This window comes from Oncorhynchus keta, chromosome 24 (genome assembly GCF_023373465.1).
Source record: "Oncorhynchus keta strain PuntledgeMale-10-30-2019 chromosome 24, Oket_V2, whole genome shotgun sequence".
In the NCBI taxonomy this organism is placed as follows: Eukaryota; Metazoa; Chordata; class Actinopteri; order Salmoniformes; family Salmonidae; genus Oncorhynchus; species Oncorhynchus keta.
This window is the reverse complement of record NC_068444.1, coordinates 6,317,945-6,344,111: the sequence shown is the minus strand read 5'-3', so window position 1 is coordinate 6,344,111 and position 26,167 is coordinate 6,317,945. Positions and strand designations below refer to the sequence as shown.

Genomic DNA, 26,167 nt, shown 5'->3' with positions numbered 1-26,167 from the left:
TTAGGCTGCGTACAGATCAAATCAATAAATAAATAAATAAATGTAAACAAATAAATAAATAAAAATTAAAATAAATATAAATAAATATAAAATAATTAATATAAATTAATTAATTAATGAAAATAAATATAAACATAAATCAATCAATAAATGTAAATAAATATAAATAAATAAAATAAATAAATAAATATATACATATAAATAAATAAAATGAATAAATATATACATATAAATAAATAAATATAAATAAATGAAATAAATAAATCAATATATATAAATAAATAAAATAAATAAATATAAATAAATATAAATAAATAAATATAAATAAATACATATAAATAAATAAATAAATATAAATACATAAATATAAATAAATAAATAAATAAATAAATAAATATAAATACATAAATATAAATAAATAAATATATATAAATAAAATAAATAAATATAAATAAATAAATATAAATAAATACATATAAATAAATAAATATAAATAAATAAATATAAATAAATAAATAAATAAATAAATATAAATAAATAAAAATAAATAAATAAAAATAAATAAATAAAAATAAATAAAAATAAATACATAAATACATATAAATAAATATATATAAATAAATACATATAAATAAATAAAATAAATAAAATAAATATAAATACATACATATAAAAAATAATATAAATAATAATATAATATCAAAAATAGAAATAAATATAAATATAAACAAATAAATAAATAAATATCATTAAATATCAATAAAATACACCGCTGGAAAGCAGATAAAGGCAATAATTAGGACATGTAAAGAAAAGAAAGATTGCTCAGAAAACCAGGTGTTTTAAATCATTGTATGCTTACTCCGAATATGACCTCACGGCGATTTAAGATACTCACAGTAAAGTGTTTACATGAATATTGCATAATCTGTCATAATACCTACTGTCATAATCAGTTTGATTATAGCAACAGTATTACTGCGCATGTAAATGTACTTGGTGTGTTGAAAGGGAAAACAATGGGCCCTTGCAGATTACAGAAGAGCATGAAACACCATAACTTATCCAGGCAAAACAAAATGTCTGATGTCGAGGTAAAAAAAACAGCTATCTGATTGTCAAGGTTAGCTGTTCACAGGGTCATCACAGGGTCATCACAGGGTCATCACAGGGTCACCACAGGGTCGCCATGTGTTCACAGGGTCATCACAGGGTCGCCATGTGTTCACAGGGTCATCACAGGGTCGCCATGTGTTCACAGGGTCATCACAGGGTTGCCATGTGTTCACAGGGTCATCACAGGGTCACCATGTGCTCACAGGGTCATCACAGGGTCGCCATGTGTTCACAGGGTCATCACAGGGTCGCCATGTGTTCACAGGGTCATCACAGCGTCGCCATGTGTTCACAGGGTCATCACAGGGTCACCATGTGTTCACAGGGTCATCACAGCGTCGCCATGTGTTCACAGGGTCATCACAGGGTCGCCATGTGTTCACAGGGTCATCACAGCGTCGCCATGTGTTCACAGGGTCATCACAGGGTCATCACAGGGTCGCCATGTGTTCACAGGGTCATCACAGCGTCGCCATGTGTTCACAGGGTCATCACAGGGTCATCACAGGGTCGCCATGTGTTCACAGGGTCATCACAGCGTCGCCATGTGTTCACAGGGTCATCACAGGGTCACCATGTGTTCACAGGGTCATCACAGGGTCGCCATGTGTTCACAGGGTCATCACAGCGTCGCCATGTGTTCACAGGGTCATCACAGGGTCGCCATGTGTTCACAGGGTCATCACAGGGTCATCACAGGGTCATCACAGGGTCGCCATGTGTTCACAGGGTCATCACAGGGTCGCCATGTGTTCACAGGGTCATCACAGGGTCACCATGTGTTCACAGGGTCATCACAGGGTCACCATGTGATCACAGGGTCATCACAGGGTCGCCATGTGTTCACAGGGTCATCACAGGGTCACCATGTGTTCACAGGGTCATCACAGGGTCACCATGTGTTCACAGGGTCACCATGTGCTCACAGGGTCATCACAGGGTTGCCATGTGTTCACAGGGTCATCACAGGGTCATCACAGGGTCATCACAGGGTCGCCATGTGTTCACAGGGTCATCACAGGGTCATCACAGGGTCGCCATGTGTTCACAGGGTCACCATGTGCTCACAGGGTCATCACAGGGTTGCCATGTGTTCACAGGGTCATCACAGGGTCGCCATGTGTTCACAGGGTCATCACAGGGTCATCACAGGGTCGCCATGTGTTCACAGGGTCATCACAGGGTCACCATGTGATCACAGGGTCATCACAGGGTCGCCATGTGTTCACAGGGTCATCACAGGGTCACCATGTGTTCACAGGGTCATCACAGGGTCACCATGTGTTCACAGGGTCATCACAGGGTCATCACAGGGTCGCCATGTGTTCACAGGGTCATCACAGGGTCACCATGTGTTCACAGGGTCATCACAGGGTCATCACAGGGTCACCATGTGTTCACAGGGTCATCACAGGGTCACCATGTGTTCACAGGGTCACCATGTGCTCACAGGGTCATCACAGGGTTGCCATGTGTTCACAGGGTCATCACAGGGTCGCCATGTGTTCACAGGGTCATCACAGGGTCACCATGTGTTCACAGGGTCATCACAGGGTCACCATGTGTTCACAGGGTCATCACAGGGTCACCATGTGTTCACAGGGTCATCACAGGGTCACCATGTGCTCACAGGGTCACCATGTGCAGGTAGCAGATAGCAGTTACTGTGGCAGTATTGATAGGAGCACAAGGTCACAGGAAATGAGCAGCTAAACACCACTACCATATCATTCTCTAAACAGGAAATGAGCAGCTAAACACCACTACCATATCATTCTCTAAACAGGAAATGAGTAGCTAAACACCACTACCATATCATTCTATAAACAGGAAATGAGCAGCTAAACACCACTACCATATCATTCTCTAAACAGGAAATGAGTAGCTAAACACCACGACCATATCATTCTCCCGGTTTCCTGGACCCAGATGAAGCCTACTTCTCAACTAAAATCCCAATTGAAAGTGCATTTCGGTATAGAACTGGGCTTAAAGCTGGAATCAGTACTTGGTGAAATGGCCACGTCGGTTTGCGATAAATACAACACAGAATTTAGGCCTACTACAAACAATGAATGCTTTTTTCACCTTGGATATCAATGCACACGCGATATAACAGCAGAGTATGTGTTTAGGGCGGGTACAATTAACGTACAACGGACCGCTATGGAGGAAGACTGTCATAAAAAAAAAACATTATTTATGAACAGCTGACTGATGATGACAGGACGGCCGGGCATTCGTGTGGTCGGGTCCATATCTGCGATAAAATGTACTCTTCACAATGTGATGAAACTTTGTTGCCCCTAGCTGAAACAAGCAAGGCGTTGTAGCAAACGATGAATAGAATGGGTTTGGAAATTCTAACCCTGGAAATTTGGCAGGTAAACTCATGGGGACACTGGCAATGGCTGCCTGGTATTGTGATGTAATCATTTCCATGGTAATGTAGAATGTTCATTCAAATTATGTTAACCGATGAGGCTCATGCAATGGAATGTCTTTTTTGTAATGTCAGTTGAGTTGAATCAACAAATCACAGCACAGATTTATGGGTACACTTCCTGCTTTTACTTCCTGTTTTACTCCTATGGTTCCTATAGAGACGGACAGACACATCAGGCACCTCCAGGTTCCTACAGAGACAGACAGACACATCATGCACCTCCAGGTTCCTACAGAGACAGACAGACACATCAGGCACCTCCAGGTTCCTACAGAGACAGACAGACACATCAGACACCTCCAGGTTCCTACAGAGACAGACAGACACATCAGGCACCTCCAGGTTCCTACAGAGACAGACACCTCCAGGTTCCTACAGAGACAGACACCTCCAGGTTCCTACAGAGACAGACAGACACATCAGGCACCTTCAGGTTCCTACAGAGACAGACAGACACATCAGGCACCTCCAGGTTCCTACAGAGACGGACAGACAGACAGACAGACACCTCCAGGTTCCTACACAGACAGACAGACAGACAGACAGACAGACAGACAGACAGACAGACAGACAGACAGACAGACAGACAGACAGACAGACAGACAGACAGACACCTCCAGGTTCCTACACAGACAGACAGACAGACAGACAGACAGACAGACAGACACCTCCAGGTTCCTACACAGACAGACAGACAGACAGACAGACAGACAGACAGACAGACAGACAGACAGACAGACAGGGGATATCCCAGGATCAGATGACTGGATAGAAACATAGATCCCAGACTGTATAGCCAAATATTAAGTTCTGCTTTTCTTATGTATCAAATACTTATGTTATGCAATACAATGCAAACTAATTACTTAAAAATCATACAATGTGATTTTCTGGATTTTTGTTTTAGATTCCGTCTCTCACAGTTGAAGTGTACCTATGATAAAAAAAATACATGCTTTGTAAGTAGGAAAACCTGCAAAATCGGCAGTGTATCAAATACTTGTTCTCCCCACTGTATATACACATTTGACAAGACGTGATATGTCAAGAGTTGGTAAATAAATAGTCTACCATATTTTGAGATTTCCGTCAGAGTCCCCAGTTGCTATATGTCTTTGTTGTAGAGAGCTGGGCCCCGAATGTCCCACACTTGATGGGCTTTTCTTTCTCGATCTGTGAAAGACAAGACATTTTTATGCTTGTCCATTACTGAGAATTTGTCAGCAATGCTGGAATTCATTAGATAGATTACCTGAAAAAAAGGTTACTCTTGTCTTTGGAAAATAAGGGACCAAATTGCTCTGACTAGGGTCCAAATAGCTCTGACTAGGGTCCAAATTGCTCTGACTAGGGTCCAAATAGCTCTGACTAGGGTCCAAATTGCTCTGACTAGGGTCCAAATAGCTCTGACTAGGGTCCAAATTGCTCTGACTAGGGTCCAAATAGCTCTGACTAGGGTCCAAATAGCTCTGACTAGGGTCCAAATTGCTCTGACTAGGGTCCAAATAGCTCTGACTAGGGTCCAAATTGCTCTGACTAGGGTCCAAATAGCTCAGACTAGGGTCCAAATTGCTCTGACTAGGGTCCAAATTGCTCTGACTAGGGTCCAAATAGCTCTGACTAGGGTCCAAATAGCTCTGACTAGGGTCCAAATAGCTCTGACTAGGGTCCAAATAGCTCTGACTAGGGTCCAAATAGCTCTGACCAGGGTCCAAATAGCTCTGACTAGGGTCCAAATAGCTCTGACTAGGGTCCAAATAGCTCTGACTAGGGTCCAAATTGCTCTGACTAGGGTTCAAATAGCTCTGACTAGGGTCCAAATAGCTCTGACTAGGGTCCAAATTGCTCTGACTAGGGTCCAAATTGCTCTGACTTGGGTCCAAATTGCTCTGACTTGGGTCCAAATAGCTCTGACTAGGGTCCAAACGACTGCAAATGAGAGCAACGTGCATGTTTGCTGTTTGTGTATTTGTAGTTTTGACATGGAACTGTTAACAGTCAGGTGACAGTAGCAATCTCTTCTGCAGTATCACAACGATGGTGGATAAATAAGATAAGTTTACTCGTTTTGGAGAACAGAAAAATGTAAAGGTTTCTGTCTGTGTAAGTGGCCATTTGCTCTTCCTCCATAATATCAGACATGATCTCACTGTTCCTCCATAATATCAGACATGATCTCACTGTTCCTCCATAATATCAGACATGATCTCATACCCCCCCCACCAGGGAAACAGACCCCCCGCCCTCCCCCACACCAGGTTTAACAGACCCCCCTCCCTCCCTCCCCTACACACCAGGTTTAACAGACCCCCTCCCCCCACCACCAGGTTTAACAGACCCCCCACCAGGGAAACAGACCCCCCTCCCTACACACCAGGTTTAACAGACCCCCCTCCCTACACACCAGGTTTAACAGACCCCCCTCCCTACACACCAGGTTTAACAGACCCCCCTCCCTACACACCAGGTTTAACAGACCCCCTCCCTACACACCAGGTTTAACAGACCCCCCCTCCCTACACACCAGGTTTAACAGACCCCCTCCACACCAGGTTTAACAGACCCCCCACCAGGTTTAACAGACCCCCCCCTCCCCTACACACCAGGTTTAACAGACCCCACCCCTCCCCTACACACCAGGTTTAACAGACCCCCCCCTACACACCAGGTTTAACAGACCCCCCTCCCCTACACACCAGGGAAACAGACCCCCCACCTCCCTCCCCCACACCAGGTTTAACAGACCCCCTCCCTCCCCTACACACCAGGTTTAACAGACCCCCTCCCCCACCACCAGGTTTAACAGACCCCCCACCAGGGAAACAGACCCCCCCGCCCTCCCCCACACCAGGTTTAACAGACCCCCTCCCTCCCTCCCCTACACACCAGGTTTAACAGACCCCCTCCCCCACCACCAGGTTTAACAGACCCCCCTCCCTACACACCAGGTTTAATAGACCCCCCTCCCTACACACCAGGTTTAACAGACCCCCATCCCCCTCCCTACACACCAGGTTTAACAGACCCCCTCCCTACACACCAGGTTTAACAGACCCCCCTCCCTACACACCAGGTTTAACAGACCCCCTCCACACCAGGTTTAACAGACCCCCCACCAGGTTTAACAGACCCCCCTCCCCTACACACCAGGTTTAACAGACCCCACCCCTCCCCTACACACCAGGTTTAACAGACCCCCCTGCCTACACACCAGGTTTAACAGACACCCCCCCTCCCCTACACACCAGGGAAACAGACCCCCACCTCCCTCCCCCACACCAGGTTTAACAGACCCCCTCCCTCCCCTACACACCAGGTTTAACAGACCCCCTCCCCCACCACCAGGTTTAACAGACCCCCCCCACCAGGGAAACAGACCCCCCCGCCCTCCCCCCACACCAGGTTTAACAGACCCCCCTCCCTCCCTCCCCTACACACCAGGTTTAACAGACCCCCCTCCCCCACCACCAGGTTTAACAGACCCCCCCACCAGGGAAACAGACCCCCCTCCCTACACACCAGGTTTAACAGACCCCCCCTCCCTACACACCAGGTTTAATAGACCCCCTCCCTACACACCAGGTTTAACAGACCCCCTCCCTACACACCAGGTTTAACAGACCCCCCTCCCTACACACCAGGTTTAACAGACCCCCCTCCACACCAGGTTTAACAGACCCCCCACCAGGTTTAACAGACCCCCACCAAGTTTAACAGACCCCCCACCACACCAGGGAGACAAAGTGATCACACAAAGCCAATACTTACAATGTTTCAAAGTGTATTTATTTGTTATTGTCATTCAGTATCACGTTTCCAACAGTCTCACAGCATCAGATGCAGAATGCAGAGAAAAGGGGAAAAAGAAATCTCAAACTTAAACCATTTTCATTTTCCATATACTAAAAAAAAAACACAAAAAATAAAGTCTCCTTCAAAAAAAATAGCAGTTACAAAACTAAGGAGCAGTCTGGAACTATAAGGACAACAGAACAGGAAGATGGAACTGCATAAATACATATATACAAACCGCATCATATCTCCCCGTGAAAGCAGAGTACAGTGTGTAGCAGTTGACGCAGGAAACAGACCTTTTACTGGGGGAAAAAATTAAGAATCATCTCGTTGATCCGGGAGGAAAATACTAAACACTTAAATAGTTCAGTTTGTTTTGGATTTACTGCTCATAATGCGAACATATCCATATTGTAGCCACCAGTAGATGATTAAATATCATAATTACTAACATCACCATTCATGTGTTAATTAACAAGAGGATTATTTAAATGGTTCATCTACATGCGGAACCAAAATCCTGCAAGCAAATGGGAGGCGTTTTAAACAGAGTCCTATGAGGCCCTGGTCAAAAGTAGTGCACCACATAGGGAATAGGGTGCCAACTCTGGTCAAAAGTAGTGCACCACATAGGGAATAGGTGCCAACTCTGGTCAAAAGTAGTGCACCACATAGGGAATAGGGTGCCAACTCTGGTCAAAAGTAGTGCACCACATAGGGAATAGGGTGCCGTTTGATACACATCCGATGACACTCCAACTCAATGTTTCTCACTAAAATCACTGGTGTCCAAACCAGGAAATGAGGTCACTCAAAGCCAACCGGACAACAAATCACTGGTGTCTAAACCCACCTATCAGGTCACTCAAAGCGAACCTGACAACAAATCACTTGTGTCCAAACCAGGAAATGAGGTCACTCAAAGCCAACCGGACAACAAATCACTGGTGTCTAAACCAGGAAATGAGGTCACTCAAAGCGAACCCGACAACAAATCACTGGTGTCTAAACCCACCTATCAGGTCACTCAAAGCCAACCGGACAACAAATCACTGGTGTCTAAAACCAGGAAATGAGGTCACTCAAAGCCAACCCGACAACAAATCACTGGTGTCTAAACCCACCTATCAGGTCACTCAAAGCCAACCGGACAACAAATCACTGGTGTCTAAAACCAGGAAATGAGGTCACTCAAAGCCAACCCGACAACAAATCACTGGTGTCTAAACCCACCTATCAGGTCACTCAAAGCCAACCGGACAACAAATCACTGGTGTCTAAAACCAGGAAATGAGGTCACTCAAAGCCAACCGGACAACAAATCACTGGTGTCCAAACCAGGAAATGAGGTCACTCAAAGCCAACCGGACAACAAATCACTGGTGCCCGAAAAAGGAAATGAGGTCACTTAAAGCCAACCCGACACACCATTTTGTTATTACATTTTGCCAGGGATGCCCGCCTCCCCTTTAAATACGGTAGTTTGGTAAATGCTTGTGTTGATCTCCCTGCTTTTAATACCGCAGAGGGAGAGGAACGATGAGGCGTTCGTGATAGGAAAACAAGTGGTGAAAGAAGAAACATTAAAATATACACCATCCCATGTCGAGTAACTCCGTTGTTACATTGGAAAGAACCCTGTAGTATAACAGCACTATTCAGGAGGGCTTTGACATCTAACTAAGCAACCTAATCTAGTATACACTGAGTGGACAAAACATTAGGAACACCTACCTACCCTATCCGTTGACATAGGCTGACCAGGTGAAGGGTATGAAGTCGATTATTAAATCTACTTCCGAGTGGCGCAGTGGTCTAATGCACTGCATCTCAGTGCTAGAGGCATCACTACAGACCCGGGTTCGATCTCGGGCTGTATCATAACCGTCCGTGATCGGGAGGCCCACAGGGCGGCACACAATTGGCACAGCGTCATCCGGGTTAGGGGAGGGTTTGTCCCGGGGTAGGCCGTCATTGTAAAATAAGAATTTGTTCTTAATTAACTGACTTGCCTAGTTAAATAAACATTTAAAATAAAAATCTGTATTGATGAAGGGGAGGTTAAAGAATGATTTTTAAGCCCTGATAAAATTGAGACAGATTGTGTATGTGTGCAGATTCAGACAGATGGTGAATGGGCAAGACAACAGAGTTAAGTGCCTTTGAACAGGGTAAGTTGGTATGTGCCAGGCACACTGGTTTGTACCAAGAACTGCAATGCTGCTGGGTTTTTCCATGCTCGACAGTTTCCCGTGTGTATCAAGAATGGTCCACCAGCCAAAGAACATCCAGACAACTTGATACAACTGTGGGAAGCAATGGAGTCAACATGGATCAGCATCCCTGTGGAATGCTTTCAACACCTTGTAGAGTCCATGTCCTGACGAATTTGGGCTGTTTTGAGGGCAAAGAGTGGGGGGTGGGTGCAACTCAATATTAGGATGGTGTTCTTAATGTTTTGTACACTCAGTGTCTATTGGTTACAAAACTAACAATGCGGCCTACAGTTGAGTCTCAATACGATGCCTTAACATTATTTATACCATGGCATTGTTGGATACTCGTTTCTGATTGGCTTGAAGGGCATTCTAGAGCGTGCATTATTTCCCTATAACACACAGTATATCAGCACGGTAGAATTCAATGGCTATAGTAGATTCTTACATGTTCTATGTTTAAGCTGCTTTTAAAAACAAACGTCTATTTGAAAAACGTCATTGTTGAATTAGATGTTCTTATAGCAAGCTTGGACCGATGGCTTGCTTAATAACTAAACTAGCAAGTCTGTTTGTTTGGTTCCCGTGGCAACTTTCTAGCTACTTTGCAAATGAACACATTTCTAGCGGCAAACGTGTTTAATTTATAGCTGTGGTATAAAAGGAATAATCAACTCAGGCTCTCTGGAAAATAGTGCAACTCAGTGGAAGGTTAGTTTCGCTCCGCTTGCGCGTCGTGGAACAATCCTTCCACGTCGTGTATTGTTTTCCATAGAACGTATAGCCTCTTATCCCTTACATGTTGTCTCAATAACACACTGACATTTACAATCTATGTCGAGAATTGTTTTCCATCTCGATGTCATTAGGCTCAGGATATTCCTCCAAACTTCAGTTCAAAATGTAATACAATAGATTTTCATAGATGCGCTCCATGACTTGAAGAGAGATTCTTCAACTTGAGTGATGCGCTCTGGGCCACTTTATTCAAGGTGCAACTGAAACGTGACTATTCCAAAACCCTCCGAAAGACACACACACACACACAGTTTGGAGCAGCCTTACCACCGAGCCCGTGGAACAGTTTCTGTACGGGGTTAAGTGCCTTGCTCAAGATCACAACGGCAGGCAATAGCATCTAGGATTTGATACCAACAACCATCTCGTTGCCTGTTCACTTCCCAAACGATTTTTCCCATCAGACCTCGGATTTCAAACCGGCAACCCTCTGGATGCTGGCGAACCTCTAACTGCCAGACTGACTACCTGTTACTTTGGATTGGGTGACTGTTATGTAGACCGATACAGACTTTTCAACGTAAAAACATGTAATCAAAGTCAATAAATGACAAAAACACTTTCTTGGCATGTATCTCTACTTGACATTTAGTTTTTTTTCTTCTTCCAGAAAGTCTGAAAAAAAACAACAACAGAATAATCATTTCCGACAATATAAGTAACTATAAATAAAACACTCATGTTACGATAACATTATATTTTATGTTTCATGTGATTGGAAGTTTAACTGATCTAATCGCAACTTGCTCAAGAGGATGTAAATGGAACAAAAGAGATCGCTGTTTATTTGTGAAAATAAAATGTGCATCGGGTCATCATGTGATGACGTGGGAACGCTTGACGTTTCACACCCTAGTCATCCATCACTGACAGCGACGTGGATAAGTTCATAGTAATAACAATATCAGCTGGTTTCTGGGTATGTCCTGGTTGGCACTTCACACCCTACTTTTTTCAATTGTAACTGAAATCAAGTATTTTTTATTTAATGTAACACCTCAGATAACGTCACATTTAACCACGAGAGAGCAGTTATAGATATACATGAGTATTTGTGTATTTTTTAAAAAAAAGAGACCAGAACGAAAATAAATATATATTTTTTTTAAACTAAGGGAAAAAATGAACTAAATATAAACAAGCAAACATTTCTCCCTCTCCCTCCTCCATTGAACTGGGATGTTCTTTACAAACAACAATATCTGTCTTTCTTCGTGTTATTGAGAGGAGTTGAATAACACAGTTGGCTTCACGAGGCTCGTGGTTTCTTCAGAAAAAAAAGTGGCTTCAAGGAGAGAGAGAATACTTCCATTGAAATACACAGGGAGCGTTTGTCAGATGTCTTGAGCAGATCTTCAGAGACAGACGGAGAAGAAAGCGAGGGGGGGGGAGAGGAGCGGAGGGACGGGCTCACACGTCCACCACCATCTTTTTGTGTATGTCAAGGCCACCCACCACCTAGGAGAAGAGAGGAGGAACACAAGTCTTGAGTTAGAATTGTTATTCTAGTTCTAATTCCAATTCTAGTTGAAATTCTAGTTCCAATTCTAATTCCAATTCTAGTTGAAATTCTAGTTCCAATTCTAATTCCAATTCTAGTTGAAATTCTAGTTCCAATTCTAATTCCAATTCTAGTTGAAATTCTAGTTCCAATTCTAATTCAAAAAGCAGGTTGGAACAGATTGATTCTTAACGCTATTGGCAACATGGTTCTACCTAAGAGAAACAACTCACTACTAGAATAACTACTGTATGCTGTTAACTCCTTGTCTTGTTCTTTAATACTGTCCTGTCCTGCACTGTCCTGCACTCTCATACTGTCCTGCACTCTAACTCTCTCGTTATTTTTATGAATGAGTCAATTCAAATGAAGTCACACAATCCCTCCACAACAACCTGCTCCAGCTCAAACCAATTATAACCATGGTCCAATCAGCTCAAACCAATCATAACCATGGTCCAATCAGCTCAAACCAATCATAACCATGGTCCAATCAGCTCAAACCAATTATAACCATGGTCCAATCAGCTCAAACCAATCATAACCATGGTCCAATCAGCTCAAACCAATTATAACCATGGTCCAATCAGCTCAAACCAATTATAACCATGGTCCAATCAGCTCAAACCAATTATAACCATGGTCCAATCAGCTCAAACCAATCATAACCATGGTCCAATCAGCTCAAACCAATTATAACCATGGTCCAATCAGCTCACACCAATTATAACCATGGTCCAATCAGCTCAAACAAATTATAACCATGGTCCAATCAGCTCAAACCAATTATAACCATGGTCCAATCAGCTCAAACCAATTATAACCATGGTCCAATCAACTCAAACCAATTATAACCATGGTCCAATCAGCTCAAACCAATTATAACCATGGTCCAACCAGCTCAAACCAATTATAACCATGGTCCAACCAGCTCAAACCAATTATAACCATGGTCCAACCAGCTCAAACCAATTATAACCATGGTCCAATCAGCTCAAACCAATTATAACCATGGTCCAATCAGCTCAAACCAATTATAACCATGGTCCAATCAGCTCAAACCAATTATAACCATGGTCCAATCAGCTCAAACCAATCACAACCATGGTCCAATCAGCTCAAACCAATTATAACCATGGTCCAATCAGCTCAAACCAATTATAACCATGGTCCAATCAGCTCAAACCAATTATAACCATGGTCCAACCAGCTCAAACCAATTATAACCATGGTCCAACCAGCTCAAACCAATTATAACCATGGTCCAACCAGCTCAAACCAATTATAACCATGGTACAACCAGCTCAAACCAATCATAACCCTGGTCCAACCAGCTCAAACCAATTATAACCATGGTCCAACCAGCTCAAACCAATTATAACCATGGTACAACCAGCTCAAACCAATCATAACCCTGGTCCAACCAGCTCAAACCAATTATAACCATGGTACAACCAGCTCAAACCAATCATAACCCTGGTCCAACCAGCTCAAACCAATTATAACCATGGTCCAACCAGCTCAAACCAATTATAACCATGGTCCAACCAGCTCAAACCAATTATAACCATGGTCCAACCAGCTCAAACCAATTATAACCATGGTACAACCAGCTCAAACCAATCATAACCATGGTCCAACCAGCTCAAACCAATCATAACCCTGGTCCAACCAGCTCAAACCAAAAAATAATACTCACACAAGGACAGAGCATTTTAGTTGAAGGCTTTAGAGAAACGTGCCAAATATGGCTCATTCAGGAGATTGAAACAGAATACAGGCTGGGCGCAGTTCACGCTAACCAGGTCGCTAGGTGCACAGTGTTTCCTCCGACACATTGGTGCGGCTGGCTTCCGGGTTGGATGTGCGCTGTGTTAAGAAGCAGTGCGGCTTGGTTGGGTTGTGTATTGGAGGACGCACGGCTTTCGACCTTCGTCTCTCCCGAGCCCGTACGGGAGTTGTAGCGATGAGACAAGATCGTAACTACTAACATTTGGATACCACGAAATTGGGGAGAAAAGGGGGTAAAATTCAAAACAAAATAATTACTGACCTTTCAGATAGAAACTGGCTCGAGTCATGTCATCTACACATAGCACTTCTAATGTTACACTAAATACGTGTTTCCCCCTCGTCAATCTACACACAATACCCCATAATGACAAAGCAAAAACATCACAATTACATAAGGATTCAGACCCTTTAATCAGTACTTTGTTGAAGCACCTTTGGCAGTGATTACAGCCTCTAGTCTTGGGTATGACGCTACAAGCTTGGCACACCTGTATTTGGGGTGTTTCTCCCATTCTTCTCTGCAGATCCTCTCAAGCTCTGTCAGGTTGGATGGGGAGTGTTGCTGCACAGCTATTTTCAGGTCTCTTCAGAGATGTTTGATTGGGTTCAAGTCCGGGCTCTGGCTGGGCAACTTAAGAACATTCAGAGACTTGTCCCGAAGACATGTCCTGTTGGAAGGTGAACCTTTGCCCTCAGTCTGAGCTTCTGGAGCAGGTTTTCATGAAGAATCTCTCTGTACTTTTCCCTGTCCATCTTTGCCTTGATCCTGACTAGTCTCCCAGTCCCTGAGCTGAAAAACATCCCCACGGCATGATGCTGCCACCACCTGGATGGTGCCAGGTTTCCTCCAGACATCATGCTTGGCATTCAGGCCAGAGAGTTCAATCTTGGTTTCATCAGACAAGAGAATTTTGTTTCTCATGGTCTGAGAGTCTTTAGATGCCTTTTGGCTCCAAGCAGGCTGTCATGAGGAGTGGCTTCATTCTTTCTGGTCAGTCTACCATTAAGGTCTGATTGGTGGAGTTTTTCCAGAGACAATTGTCCTTCTGGAAGGTTCTCCCATCTCCACAGAACTCTAGAGCTCTGTCAGAGTGACCATCGGGTTCCTGGTCACCTCCATGACCAATGCCCTTCTCCACCGATTGCTCAGTTTGGCCGGCCGGCCAGCTCTCGGAAGAGTCTTGGTGATTCCAAACTTCAGGATGAACAGCAGGATGAATCATGACTAGAATACAGTATATACATATGAAGTAGACAGCAGTAGTTATATAGGATGAATCATGACTAAAATACAGTATATACATATGAAGTGGACAGCAGGATGAACCATGACTAGAATACAGTATTTACATATGAAGTGGATAAAAAAAAGTATGTAGACATTGAAGTGACCAGTGTCCCCCCCCCCCCACGAATAGGGTTGCACAGTTCTGGAACATTTCGTCATGCTCTATCCCTGCTTGTTCCTTCCAGATACCAGGAATCCTCCAATCAGAGCTTTGGAAAAATGTCAAGAGATTTTCTTTAACCACCCCAACACAGTTCCCCCGGACAACACGGTTCCCCCGGACAACACAGTTCCCCCGGACAACACGGTTCCCCCCGGACAACACAGTTCCCCCCGACAACACGGTTCCCCCGGACAACACGGTTCCCCCCAACCACGGTTCCCCGGACAACACGGTTCCCCCGGACAACACAGTTCCCCCGGACAACACAGTTCCCCCCGGACAACACAGTTCCCCCCGGACAACACAGTTACCCCCGGACAACGGACAACACAGTTCCCCCCGGGCAACGGACAACACAGTTCCCCCAGGACAACACAGTTACCCCGGACAACACAGTTCCCCCGGACAACACAGTTCCCCGGACAACACAGTTCCCCCCGACAACGGACAACACAGTTCCCCCCGGACAACACAGTTACCCCGGACAACACAGTTCCCCCCGGACAACACAGTTCCCCGGACAACACAGTTCCCCCCGGACAACACAGTTCCCCCCGGACAACGGACAACACAGTTCCCCCCGGACAACACAGTTCCCCCCCGGACAACACAGTTCCCCCGGACAACACAGTTCCCTCCGGACAACACAGTTACCCCGGACAACACAGTTACCCCGGACAACGCAGATAGACCTCAGACTTACTAAGCAGAACTCTTCGAAGGATATCCTGCCGTCTCCGTCCTTGTCTGCGTTGATGATGGTCTTGTCCACGATCTGCTGCAGCTGGGTGTCCTTCAGGTTGTTTCCTACCATCATCTTCAGCACCTGGAAGAGCTCTCCGTTGGAGATGTAGCCATCCTTGTCCATGTCGTAGATCCGGAAGGCAACTAGAGGGAGGAGAGGGAGGAGGTAGGGGGGGGAGAGGACAGGATGGGAGAAGAGGTGTAGGAGGGAGTATGCAGGAATGCGCGTGTAAATAGACAACAGCGGTTTGAACACAGAGCTTTGTTTTGGTGTTTCGGAGAACGCCTCATCATTAACCATCAGGCATTCTGTTTCTACTGTGGCGACTGGAGGAGGGGAAGGAAGCAGGAATGTGTGTAAATACAGAATAAACAACCACATAGCGCTTTTGGTTTTGTCTTTGTAGTACACATCGTTGTAACTTTGTTTGGAGAAACGGTGTGTAGATGGAGAGGAAGTAGCGGAGATGGATTTGCAGTATAGTTGTCTACTTACACCGAAGTTTTGACTCCTTGTCCCCCTTGACACTGAACTGTGAGACTCCCTCGATGAATTCTGATGGGGGGGGAGAGATGGTTTAGAGTTAGTTAGACTTCATATGACTGCTTGTATGCAGCCTATGCTAGACTTTTTAAATGCACTACGGGAGTGATCATATGCAAATGCAGTACTTTATGCATTCATAAGTCTCTTCGTAAACACAACAGCAGACTACTACTTGGGGCTAAATTCAATCTAATCCCATCGCTCCGTTTCGGGCTTTACATCTTTTAGAACGCAATTCACAGTAAACGCGGCATATGTCGGATCAATCGCGAATGACCTTTAAACATCAATCACGCTATAACGTGGATCTTCAGCTGTCCGGATTGAATCTGGGCCTAAAGTAATAATAGTTGTGACTGGCCTGTGTTCAGGTGATCTAGTTGTGGCTGTCCTGTGTTCAGGTGATCTAGTTGTGACTGTCCTGTGTTCAGGTGATCTAGTTGTGACTGTCTTGTGTTCAGGTGATCTAGTTGTGACTGTCTTGTGTTCAGGTGATCTAGTTGTGACTGTCCTGTGTTCAGGTGATCTAGTTGTGACTGGCCTGTGTTCAGGTGATCTAGTTGTGGCTATCCTGTGTTCAGGTGATCTAGTTGTGACTGTCCTGTGTTCAGGTGATCTAGTTGTGACTGTCTTGTGTTCAGGTGATCTAGTTGTGACTGGTCTGTGTTCAGGTGATCTAGTTGTGACTGTCCTGGGTTCAGGTGATCTAGTTGTGACTGGCCTGTGTTCAGGTGATCTAGTTGTGACTGGCCTGTGTTCAGGTGATCTAGTTGTGACTGGTCTGTGTTCAGGTGATCTAGTTGTGACTGGCCTGGGTTCAGGTGATCTAGTTGTGACTGGCCTGTGTTCAGGTGATCTAGTTGTGACTGGCCTGTGTTCAGGTGATCTAGTTGTGACTGGTCTGTGTTCAGGTGATCTAGTTGTGACTGGCCTGTGTTCAGGTGATCTAGTTGTGACTGGCCTGTGTTCAGGTGATCTAGTTGTGACTGGCCTGTGTTCAGGTGATCTAGTTGTGACTGGCCTGTGTTCAGGTGATCTAGTTGTGACTGGCCTGTGTTCAGGTGATCTAGTTGTGACTGGCCTGTGTTCAGGTGATCTAGTTGTGACTGGCCTGTGTTCAGGTGATCTAGTTGTGACTGGCCTGTGTTCAGGTGATCTAGTTGTGACTATCCTGTGTTCAGGTGATCTAGTTGTGACTGTCCTGTGTTCAGGTGATCTAGTTGTGACTGTCTTGTGTTCAGGTGATCTAGTTGTGACTGGTCTGTGTTCAGGTGATCTAGTTGTGACTGGTCTGTGTTCAGGTGATCTAGTTGTGACTGTCCTGGGTTCAGGTGATCTAGTTGTGACTGGCCTGTGTTCAGGTGATCTAGTTGTGACTGTCCTGTGTTCAGGTGATCTAGTTGTGACTGTCTTGTGTTCAGGTGATCTAGTTGTGACTGGTCTGTGTTCAGGTGATCTAGTTGTGACTGTCCTGGGTTCAGGTGATCTAGTTGTGACTGGCCTGTGTTCAGGTGATCTAGTTGTGACTGGCCTGTGTTCAGGTGATCTAGTTGTGACTGGTCTGTGTTCAGGTGATCTAGTTGTGACTGGTCTGTGTTCAGGTGATCTAGTTGTGACTGGTCTGTGTTCAGGTGATCTAGTTGTGACTGGCCTGTGTTCAGGTGATCTAGTTGTGACTGGCCTGTGTTCAGGTGATCTAGTTGTGACTGTCTTGTTTTGTGGTTAGAGAAGGTAGTGGTTAGAGAAGGTAACCTAGTGGTTAGAGCAGGTAGCCAGCCTAGTGGTTAGAGAAGGTAACCTAGTGGTTAGAGCAGGTAGCCAGCCTAGTGGTTAGAGAAGGTAACCTAGTGGTTAGAGCAGGTAGCCTAGTGGTTAAAGACAGGTAGCCTAGTGGTGAGAGACAGGTAGCCTAGTGGTTAGAGCAGGTAGCCTAGTGGTTAGAGACAGGTAGCCTAGTGGTTAGAGACAGGTAGCCTAGTGATTAGAGCAGGTAGCCTAGTGGTTAGAGACAGGTAGCCTAGTGGTTAGAGCAGGTAGCCTAGTGGTTAGAGCAGGTAGCCAAGTGGTTAGAGACAGGTCGCCTAGTGGTTAGAGCAGGTAGCCTAGTGGTTAGAGCAGGTAGCCAAGTGGTTAGAGACAGGTAGCCTAGTGGTTAGAGACAGGAAGCCAAGTGGTTAGAGCAGGTAGCCAAGTGGTTAGAGACAGGTAGCCTAGTGGTTAGAGACAGGAAGCCTAGTGGTTAGAGACAGGTAGCCTAGTGGTTAGAGACAGGAAGCCTAGTGGTTAGAGCTGTTGGGCTAGTAACTGAAAGGTTGCAAGGTTGAATCCCCGAGCTGACAAGGTAAAAATCTGTCGTTCTGAACAAGGCAGTTAACCCACTGTTCCTAGGCCGTCATTGAAAATAAGAATTTGTTCTTAACAGAGTTGCCTAATTAAATAAAAGAAAAACAAGGACATTTCCAAGTGACCCCAAACTTTTAAACGGTATATGTATGTCTTTCAGAGGGGTTGGGATAAAGCAGAAGTCAACGTTTAGAAGTCAACGTTGATGATTAAAGTGATCTTAATTATCTTAATTATTACATTAAATAATCAGGGATCAATCATGCTCATGACAAGTCTCACAATGCATCATAATGCATTAAACCTGTAGGCTTTAATTTTAATGAATTGTTCTATATATGATTAATTTATATTCATGCCTCTCTTTTTTTATTTATTTCTCCTTTATTTAACCAGGTAGGCCAGTTGAGAACACCTTTATTTAACCAGGTAGGCTAGTTGAGAACACCTTTATTTAACCAGGTAGGCCAGTTGAGAACACCTTTATTTAACCAGGTAGGCCAGTTGAGAACACCTTTATTAAACCAGGTAGGCTAGTTGAGAACACCTTTATTTAACCAGGTAGGCTAGTTGAGAACACCTTTATTTAACCAGGTAGGCCAGTTGAGAACACCTTTATTTAACCAGGTAGGCCAGTTGAGAACACCTTTATTTAACCAGGTAGGCTAGTTGAGAACACCTTTATTTAACCAGGTAGGCTAGTTGAGAACACCTTTATTTAACCAGGTAGGCTAGTTGAGAACACCTTTATTTAACCAGGTAGGCTAGTTGAGAACACCTTTATTTAACCAGGTAGGCTAGTTGAGAACACCTTTATTTAACCAGGTAGGCCAGTTGAGAACACCTTTATTTAACCAGGTAGGCCAGTTGAGAACACCTTTATTTAACCAGGTAGGCCAGTTGAGAACACCTTTATTTAACCAGGTAGGCTAGCTGAGAACACCTTTATTTAACCAGGTAGGCTAGTTGAGAACACCTTTATTTAACCAGGTAGGCCAGTTGAGAACAAGTTCTCATTTACAACTGCGACCTGGCCAAGATCAGGCAAAGTAGTGTGACAAAAACAACAGAGTTACACATGGAATAAACAAATGTACAGTCAATAACACAATAGAAAGATCTGTATACAGTGTGTGCAAATGAAGTAAGGAGGTAAGGCAATAAATAGGCCAATAGTGGCGAAGTAATTACAATATAGCAATTTACACTGGAGTGACATATGTGCAGTAGTACTGATAAAGCAAAAGAGCAGAAAAACAAAAACAAAATATGGGGATGAGGTAGGTAGTTGGTTGGATGGGCTATTTACAGATGGGCTGTGTACAGCTGCAGCGATCGGTTAGCTGCTCTGACAAATGATGCTTAAAGTTAGTGAGGGAGATATAAGTCTCCAACTTCAGTGATTTTTACAATTCGTTCCTGTCACTGAAAGGAAAGACGGCCAAATGAGGTGTTGGCTTTGGGGATGACCAGTGAGATATACCTGCTGGAGCGCGTGCTACGGGTGGTGTTGCTATGGTGACCAGTGAGCTGAGATTAGGCGGAGCTTTACCTAGCAAAGACTTATAGATGACCTGGAGCCAGTGGGTTTGGCGACGAATATGTAGCGAGGACCAGCCAAGGAGAGCATACAGGTCGCAGAGGTGGGTAGTATATGGGGCTTTGGTGACGAAACGAATGGCACTGTGATAGACTGCATCCAATTTGCTGAGTAGAGTGTTGGAGGCTATTTTGTAAATGACATCACCAAAGTCCAGGATCGGCAGGATAGTCAGGTTTACGAGGGTATGTTTGGCAGCATGAGTGAAGGAGGCTTTGTAAGCAAAATAGGAAGACGATTCTAGATTTAACTTTGGATTGGAGATGCTTAATGTGAGTCTGGAAGGAGAGTTTACAGTCTAACCAGACACCTAGGTACTTATAGTTGTCGACATATTCTAAGTCGGAATCGTCCAGAGTAGTGATGCTAGTCGGGCGGGCGGGTGCGGGCAACGATCGGATGAAGAGCATGCATTTAGTTTTACTAGCATTTAAGGGCAGTTGGAGGCCATGGAAGGAGTGGTGTATATGGCGTTGAAGCTCATTTGGAGGTTTGTTAACACAAAGAAGGGCCAGATGAAGGGCCAGATGTATACAGAATGGTGTCGTCTGCATAGAGGTGGATCAAAGAATCACCCGCATCATTGATGTATACAGAGAAGAGAGTCGGCCCGAGAATTGAACCCTGTGGCACCCCCATAGAGACTACCAGAGGTCTGGACAACAGGCCCTCCGATTTGAAACACTGAACTCTATCCGAGAAGTAGGCGAAGCAGTCATTAGAGAAACAAAGTCTGCCGATAAGAATACGGTGATTGACAGAGTCGAAAGCAGGTCGATGAAGACGGCTGCACAGCATTGTCATTTTTTTGTTGTTGGATTTGACCCCCTTTTCTCCCCAATTTCATGGTATCCAATTGTTAGTAGTTACGATCTTGTCTCATCGCTACAACTCCCGTACAGGCTCGGGAGAGACGAAGGTCGAAAGCCATGCGTCCTCCGAAACACAACCCAACCAAGCCGCACTGCTTCTTAAAACAGCACGCATCCAACCCGGAAGCCAGCCGCACCAATGTGTCGGAGGAAACACCATGCACCTGGCGACCAGGTTAGCGTGCACTGCACCCGGCCCGCCACAGGAGTCGCTAGTGCACGATGAGACAAGGATATCCCTACCGGCCAAACCCTCCCTAACCCGGACGACGCTAGGCCGATTGTGCGTCGCCCCACGGACCCCCCGGTCGCGGCAGGCTGCGACAGAGCCTGGGCGCGAACCCAGAGTTTCTGATGGCACAGCTAGCTAGACCACTGCGCCACCCGGGAGGCCCTCAGTACTGTCTTTTATCGATGGAGTTTATGATATCGTTTAGGACCTTGAGCGTGGCTGAGGTGCACCTGTGACCAGCTTAGCTTGGTTCCTGACTTCCCTGAAAAGTTGCATATTTGAAGCTAGTGCAGTACGTCACAGGGTGTTTTGTGCTGGTCAAGGGCAGTCAAGTCTGGAGTGAACCAAGGTATGTATCTGTTCTTAGTTCTACATTTTTTGAATGGGGCATGCTTATTTAAGATGGTGAGAAAAGCACTTTTAAAGAACAACCAGGCATCCTCTACTGACAGGATGAGGTCAATATCCTTCCAGGATACCCGGGCCAGGTCGATTAGAAAGGCCTGCTCGCAGAAATGTTTTAGGGAGCGTTTGACAGTGATGAGGGGTGGTTGTTTGACCGTGGACCCATAGCGGACGCAGGCAATGAGGCAGTGATCGCTGAGATCCTGGTTGAAAACAGCAGAGGTTTATTTAGAGGGCAAGTTGGCCAGGATTATATCTATAAGGGTGCCCATGTTGACAGATAAAATAACAGCAACTTGATCAGAAATACAGTGTAGACATAAATGACTACTGTAGCTGGAAACGGCAGATTTTAATGGAATATCTACATAGGTGTACAGAGGCCCATTATCAGCAACCATCACTCCTGTGTTCCAATGGCACTTTGTGTTAGTTAATCCAAGTATATAATTTTAAAAGGCTAATTGATTAACTGATTAAAGAAGCAATAAAACTGGCCTTTAGACAACTTGAGTATCTGGAGCATCAGCATTTGTGGGTTCGATTACAAGCACAAAATGGCCAGAAACAAAGAACTTTCTTCTGAAACTTGTCAGTCTATTCTTGTTCTGAGAAATGAAGGCTATTCCATGCAAGAAATTGCCAAGAAACTGAAGATCTCATACAACGCTGTGTACTACTTCCTTCACAGAACAGAGAAAACTGTCTCTAACCAGAATAGAAAGAGGAGTGGGAGGCCCCGGTGCACAACTGAGCAAGAGGACAAGTACATTATAGTGTCTAGTTTGAGAAACAGATGCCTCATAAGTCCTCAACTGGCAGCTTCATTAAATAATACTCGCAAAACACCAGTCTCAACATCACAGTGAATGCTGACCTTCTTTGGCGGAGATGCTGGCCTTCTAGGCAGAGTTGCAAAGAAATAGCCATGTCTCAGACTGGCCAATAAAAAGAAAAGATTACGATGGACAAATAAACACAGACACTGGACAGAGAAAGATTGGAAAAAAGTGTTATGGACAGACGAATCTTGTGGTGTTCGGATCACAAACAAGAACACTCGTGAGACGCAGAAAAAAATGAAAAGATGCTGGAAGAGTGTTTGACACCATCTGTCAAGCATGGTGGAGGCAATGTGATGGTCTGGGGGTGATGGTCTGGGTGTGATGGTCTGGGGGTGATGGTCTGATGGTGATGGTCTGGGGGTGATGGTCTGGGTGTGATGGTCTGGGTGTGATGGTCTGGGGGTGATGGTCTGGGGGTGATGGTCTGGGGGTGATGGTCTGGGTGTGATGGTCTGGGGGCGATGGTCTGGGGGTGAGGGTCTGGGGGTGATGGTCTGGGGGTGATGGTCTGGGGGTGATGGTCTGGGGGTGATGGTCTGGGGGTGATGGTCTGGGGGTGATGGTCTGGGGGTGATGGTCTGGGTGTGATGGTCTGGGGGTGATGGTCTGGGTGTGATGGTCTGGGGGTGATGGTCTGGGGTGATGGTCTGGGGGTGATGGTCTGGGTGTGATGGTCTGGGGTGATGGTCTGGGGGTGATGGTCTGGGTGTGATGGTCTGGGGGTGATGGTCTGGGGGTGAGGGTCTGGGTGTGATGGTCTGGGGTGATGGTCTGGGGGTGATGGTCTGGGGTGAGGGTCTGGGGGTGATGGTCTGGGGGCGATGGTCTGGGGGTGAGGGTCTGGGGGTCTGGGGTGAGGGTCTGGGGTGATGGTCTGGGGGTGAGGGTGATGGTCTGGGGGTGAGGGTCTGGGGGTGCTTACGTGGGTGTAAAGTGGGAGATTTGTACAGGGTAAAAGGGATATTGAAGAAGGGAGGCTATCACCCCATTTTGCAACGCCATACCCTGTGGACAGCACTTAATTGGAGCCAATTTACTCCTACAACAGGACAATGACCCAAAGCACAGGTCCAAACTATGCAATAACTATTTAGGGAAGAATTAGTCAGCTGGTATTCTGTCTATAATGGAGTGGCTAGCATCATGCTGTGTGGACGTTTTTCAGAGGCAGGGACTGGGAGACTAGTCAGGATCGAGGGAAAGATGAATGGAGCAAAGTACAGAGAGATCCTTGATGAAAACCTGCTCCAGAGCGCTCAGGACTTGAACTCGATCAAACATCTATGGAGAGACCTGAAAATAGCTGTGCAGCGACACTCCCCATCCAACCTGACAGAGCTTGAGAGGATCTGCAGAGAAGAATGGGAGAAACTTCCCAAGTACAGGTGTGCCAAGCTTGTAGTGGTATACCTTGAGGCTGTAATCACTGCAAAAGGTTCCTCAACAAAGTACTGAGTAAAGGGTCTGAATACTTATGTAACTGTGATATTTCAACAACAAAAAACTGCGTATTTTTGCTTTGTCATTATGGGGTATTGTGATGTCATTATGGGGTATTGTGATGTCATTCTGGGATATTGTGATGTCATTATGGGGTATTGTGATGTTATTATGGGGTATTGTGATGTCATTATGGGGTATTGTGATGTCATTATGGGGTATTGTGATGTTATTATGGGGTATTGTGATGTTATTATGGGGTATTGTGATGTCATTATGGGGTATTGTGATGTTATTATGGGGTATTGTGATGTCATTATGGGGTATTGTGATGTCATTATGGGATATTGTGATGTCATTATGGGATATTGTGATGTCATTATGGGGTATTGTGATGTTATTATGGGGTATTGTGATGTCATTATGGGGTATTGTGATGTTATTATGGGGTATTGTGATGTCATTATGGGGTATTGTGATGTCATTATGGGATATTGTGTGATGTCATTATGGGGTATTGTGATGTCATTATGGGGTATTGTGATGTCATTATGGGATATTGTGATGTCATTATGGGGTATTGTGATGTCATTATGGGGTATTGTGATGTCATTATGGGGTATTGTGATGTCATTATGGGGTAGTGTGATGTCATTATGGGGTATTGTGATGTCATTATGGGATATTGTGTGATGTCATTATGGGGTATTGTGATGTCATTATGGGGTATTGTGATGTCATTATGGGATATTGTGATGTCATTATGGGGTATTGTGATGTCATTATGGGGTATTGTGATGTCATTATGGGGTATTGTGATGTCATTATGGGGTAGTGTGATGTCATTATGGGGTATTGTGTGTAGATTGATGAGGGGAAAAAACAATTGAATCAATTTTAGAATAAGGCTGTAGCGTAACAAAATGTGGAAATGCACTGTATATACACAGGTTAGAGAGGCTGGAGCCACACTGGGCGCCGTGGAGCAGTTGTTGTGGGTGGTTAAGTGCCTTGCTCAAGGGCACAGCGGCAGGCAATGACATCTACGATTTGATACCAGCAACTCTACAGTTTACATTCTCATTTCCCTTCAGATTTTCCCCGTCAGACCCAGGATTTGGATTCGCAACCTTCCAGTTACTAGCTCACGTCTCAAACCAGCCTATTATATATATATATAGGGTGGCAGGGTAGCCTAGTGGTTAGAGCGTTGGACTAGTAACCAGAAGGTTGCAAGTTCAAATCCTCCGAGCTGACAAGGTACAAATCTGTCATTCTGCCCCCAAACAGGCAGTTAACCCACTTGAAAATAAGAATTTGTTCTTAATTAACTGACTTGCCTAGTTAAATAAAGGTTAATTTTTTAAAATTAATATATAATAATATTCAGCAATTTTAGCACTCTGTCTCTAGCCTGGGTGCGTGCCAGTCTGTTCCATATGGAATAGTCGTGCATAATGGAGTAGGAAAAAGCACAAACAGATCTGGAACCAGGCTATAGAAGGAGACAACAGATCTGGGACCAGGCTATAGAAGGAGACTACAGATCTGGGACCAGGCTATAGAAGGAGACAACAGATCTGGGACCAGGCTATAGAAGGAGACTACAGATCTGGGACCAGGCTATAGAAGGAGACAACAGATCTGGGACCAGACTATAGAAGGAGACAACAGATCTGGGACCAGGCTATAGAAGGAGACAACAGATCTGGGACCAGGCTATAGAAGGAGACAACAGATCTGGGACCAGGCTATAGAAGGAGATAACAGATCTGGGACCAGGCTATAGAAGGAGACAACAGATCCGGGACCAGGCTATAGAAGGAGACAACAGATCTGGGACCAGGCTATAGAAGGAGACAATAGATCTGGGACCAGGCTATAGAAGGAGACAACAGATCTGGGACCAGACTATAGAAGGAGATAACAGATCTGGGACCAGGCTATAGGAGGAGACAACAGATCTGGGACCAGGCTATAGAAGGAGACAACAGATCTGGGACCAGGCTATAGAAGGACACA

General features: G+C 44.9%; 2 protein-coding genes and 1 long non-coding RNA gene across 23 annotated transcripts in view; 2 read left to right on the top strand and 1 right to left on the bottom strand.

The window, feature by feature from the left end:
• The first annotated feature begins 679 nt into the window (after nt 1-679).
• Nucleotides 680-4,643, top strand: LOC127911339 (uncharacterized). Of its 12 annotated transcripts, none has more exons than XM_052477570.1 (3): nt 680-3,748; nt 3,866-3,904; nt 3,957-4,643. In XM_052477570.1, the coding sequence occupies exon 1, from the start codon at nt 1,632-1,634 to the stop codon at nt 2,772-2,774; it is 1,143 nt and encodes a 380-aa protein (XP_052333530.1). In that variant the 5' UTR covers nt 680-1,631; the 3' UTR covers nt 2,775-3,748; nt 3,866-3,904; nt 3,957-4,643. The 12 variants fall into 12 exon arrangements, with proteins under 12 accessions (XP_052333530.1, XP_052333532.1, XP_052333527.1 ...); XM_052477572.1 differs by lacking the exon at nt 3,866-3,904 and adding an exon at nt 3,788-3,826 and having other exon boundaries at nt 3,996-4,643; XM_052477567.1 differs by having other exon boundaries at nt 680-3,826.
• Nucleotides 4,644-7,326: 2,683 nt separating this feature from the next.
• LOC127911337 (calcineurin subunit B type 1-like) overlaps nt 7,327-26,167 on the bottom strand; it is a 57,521-nt gene continuing 38,680 nt past the window's right edge. For all 8 annotated transcript variants that reach the window (XM_052477553.1, XM_052477554.1, XM_052477555.1 and 5 more), the window contains 3 exons: nt 16,358-16,417; nt 15,821-16,005; nt 7,327-11,829 (listed from right to left, as the gene is read on the bottom strand). In XM_052477553.1, the coding sequence (XP_052333513.1) occupies nt 11,782-11,829; nt 15,821-16,005; nt 16,358-16,417 (293 nt within the window). In that variant the 3' untranslated portion in view covers nt 7,327-11,781. The remainder of the gene's footprint in view (nt 11,830-15,820; nt 16,006-16,357; nt 16,418-26,167) is intronic.
• Nucleotides 16,858-18,182, top strand: LOC127911338 (uncharacterized). Of its 3 annotated transcripts, none has more exons than XR_008077880.1 (3): nt 16,858-16,929; nt 17,770-17,799; nt 18,100-18,182. It is a non-coding gene; the product is annotated as an uncharacterized LOC127911338 (long non-coding RNA). The 3 variants fall into 3 exon arrangements; XR_008077878.1 differs by lacking the exon at nt 17,770-17,799 and adding an exon at nt 17,590-17,619; XR_008077879.1 differs by lacking the exon at nt 17,770-17,799 and adding an exon at nt 16,990-17,019.

Coding starts and splice junctions, on each gene's coding strand:
- LOC127911339 (XM_052477571.1), top strand. CDS start 1,632: ATGTGTTCACAGGGTCATCACAGCGTCGCCATGTGTTCACAGGGTCAT.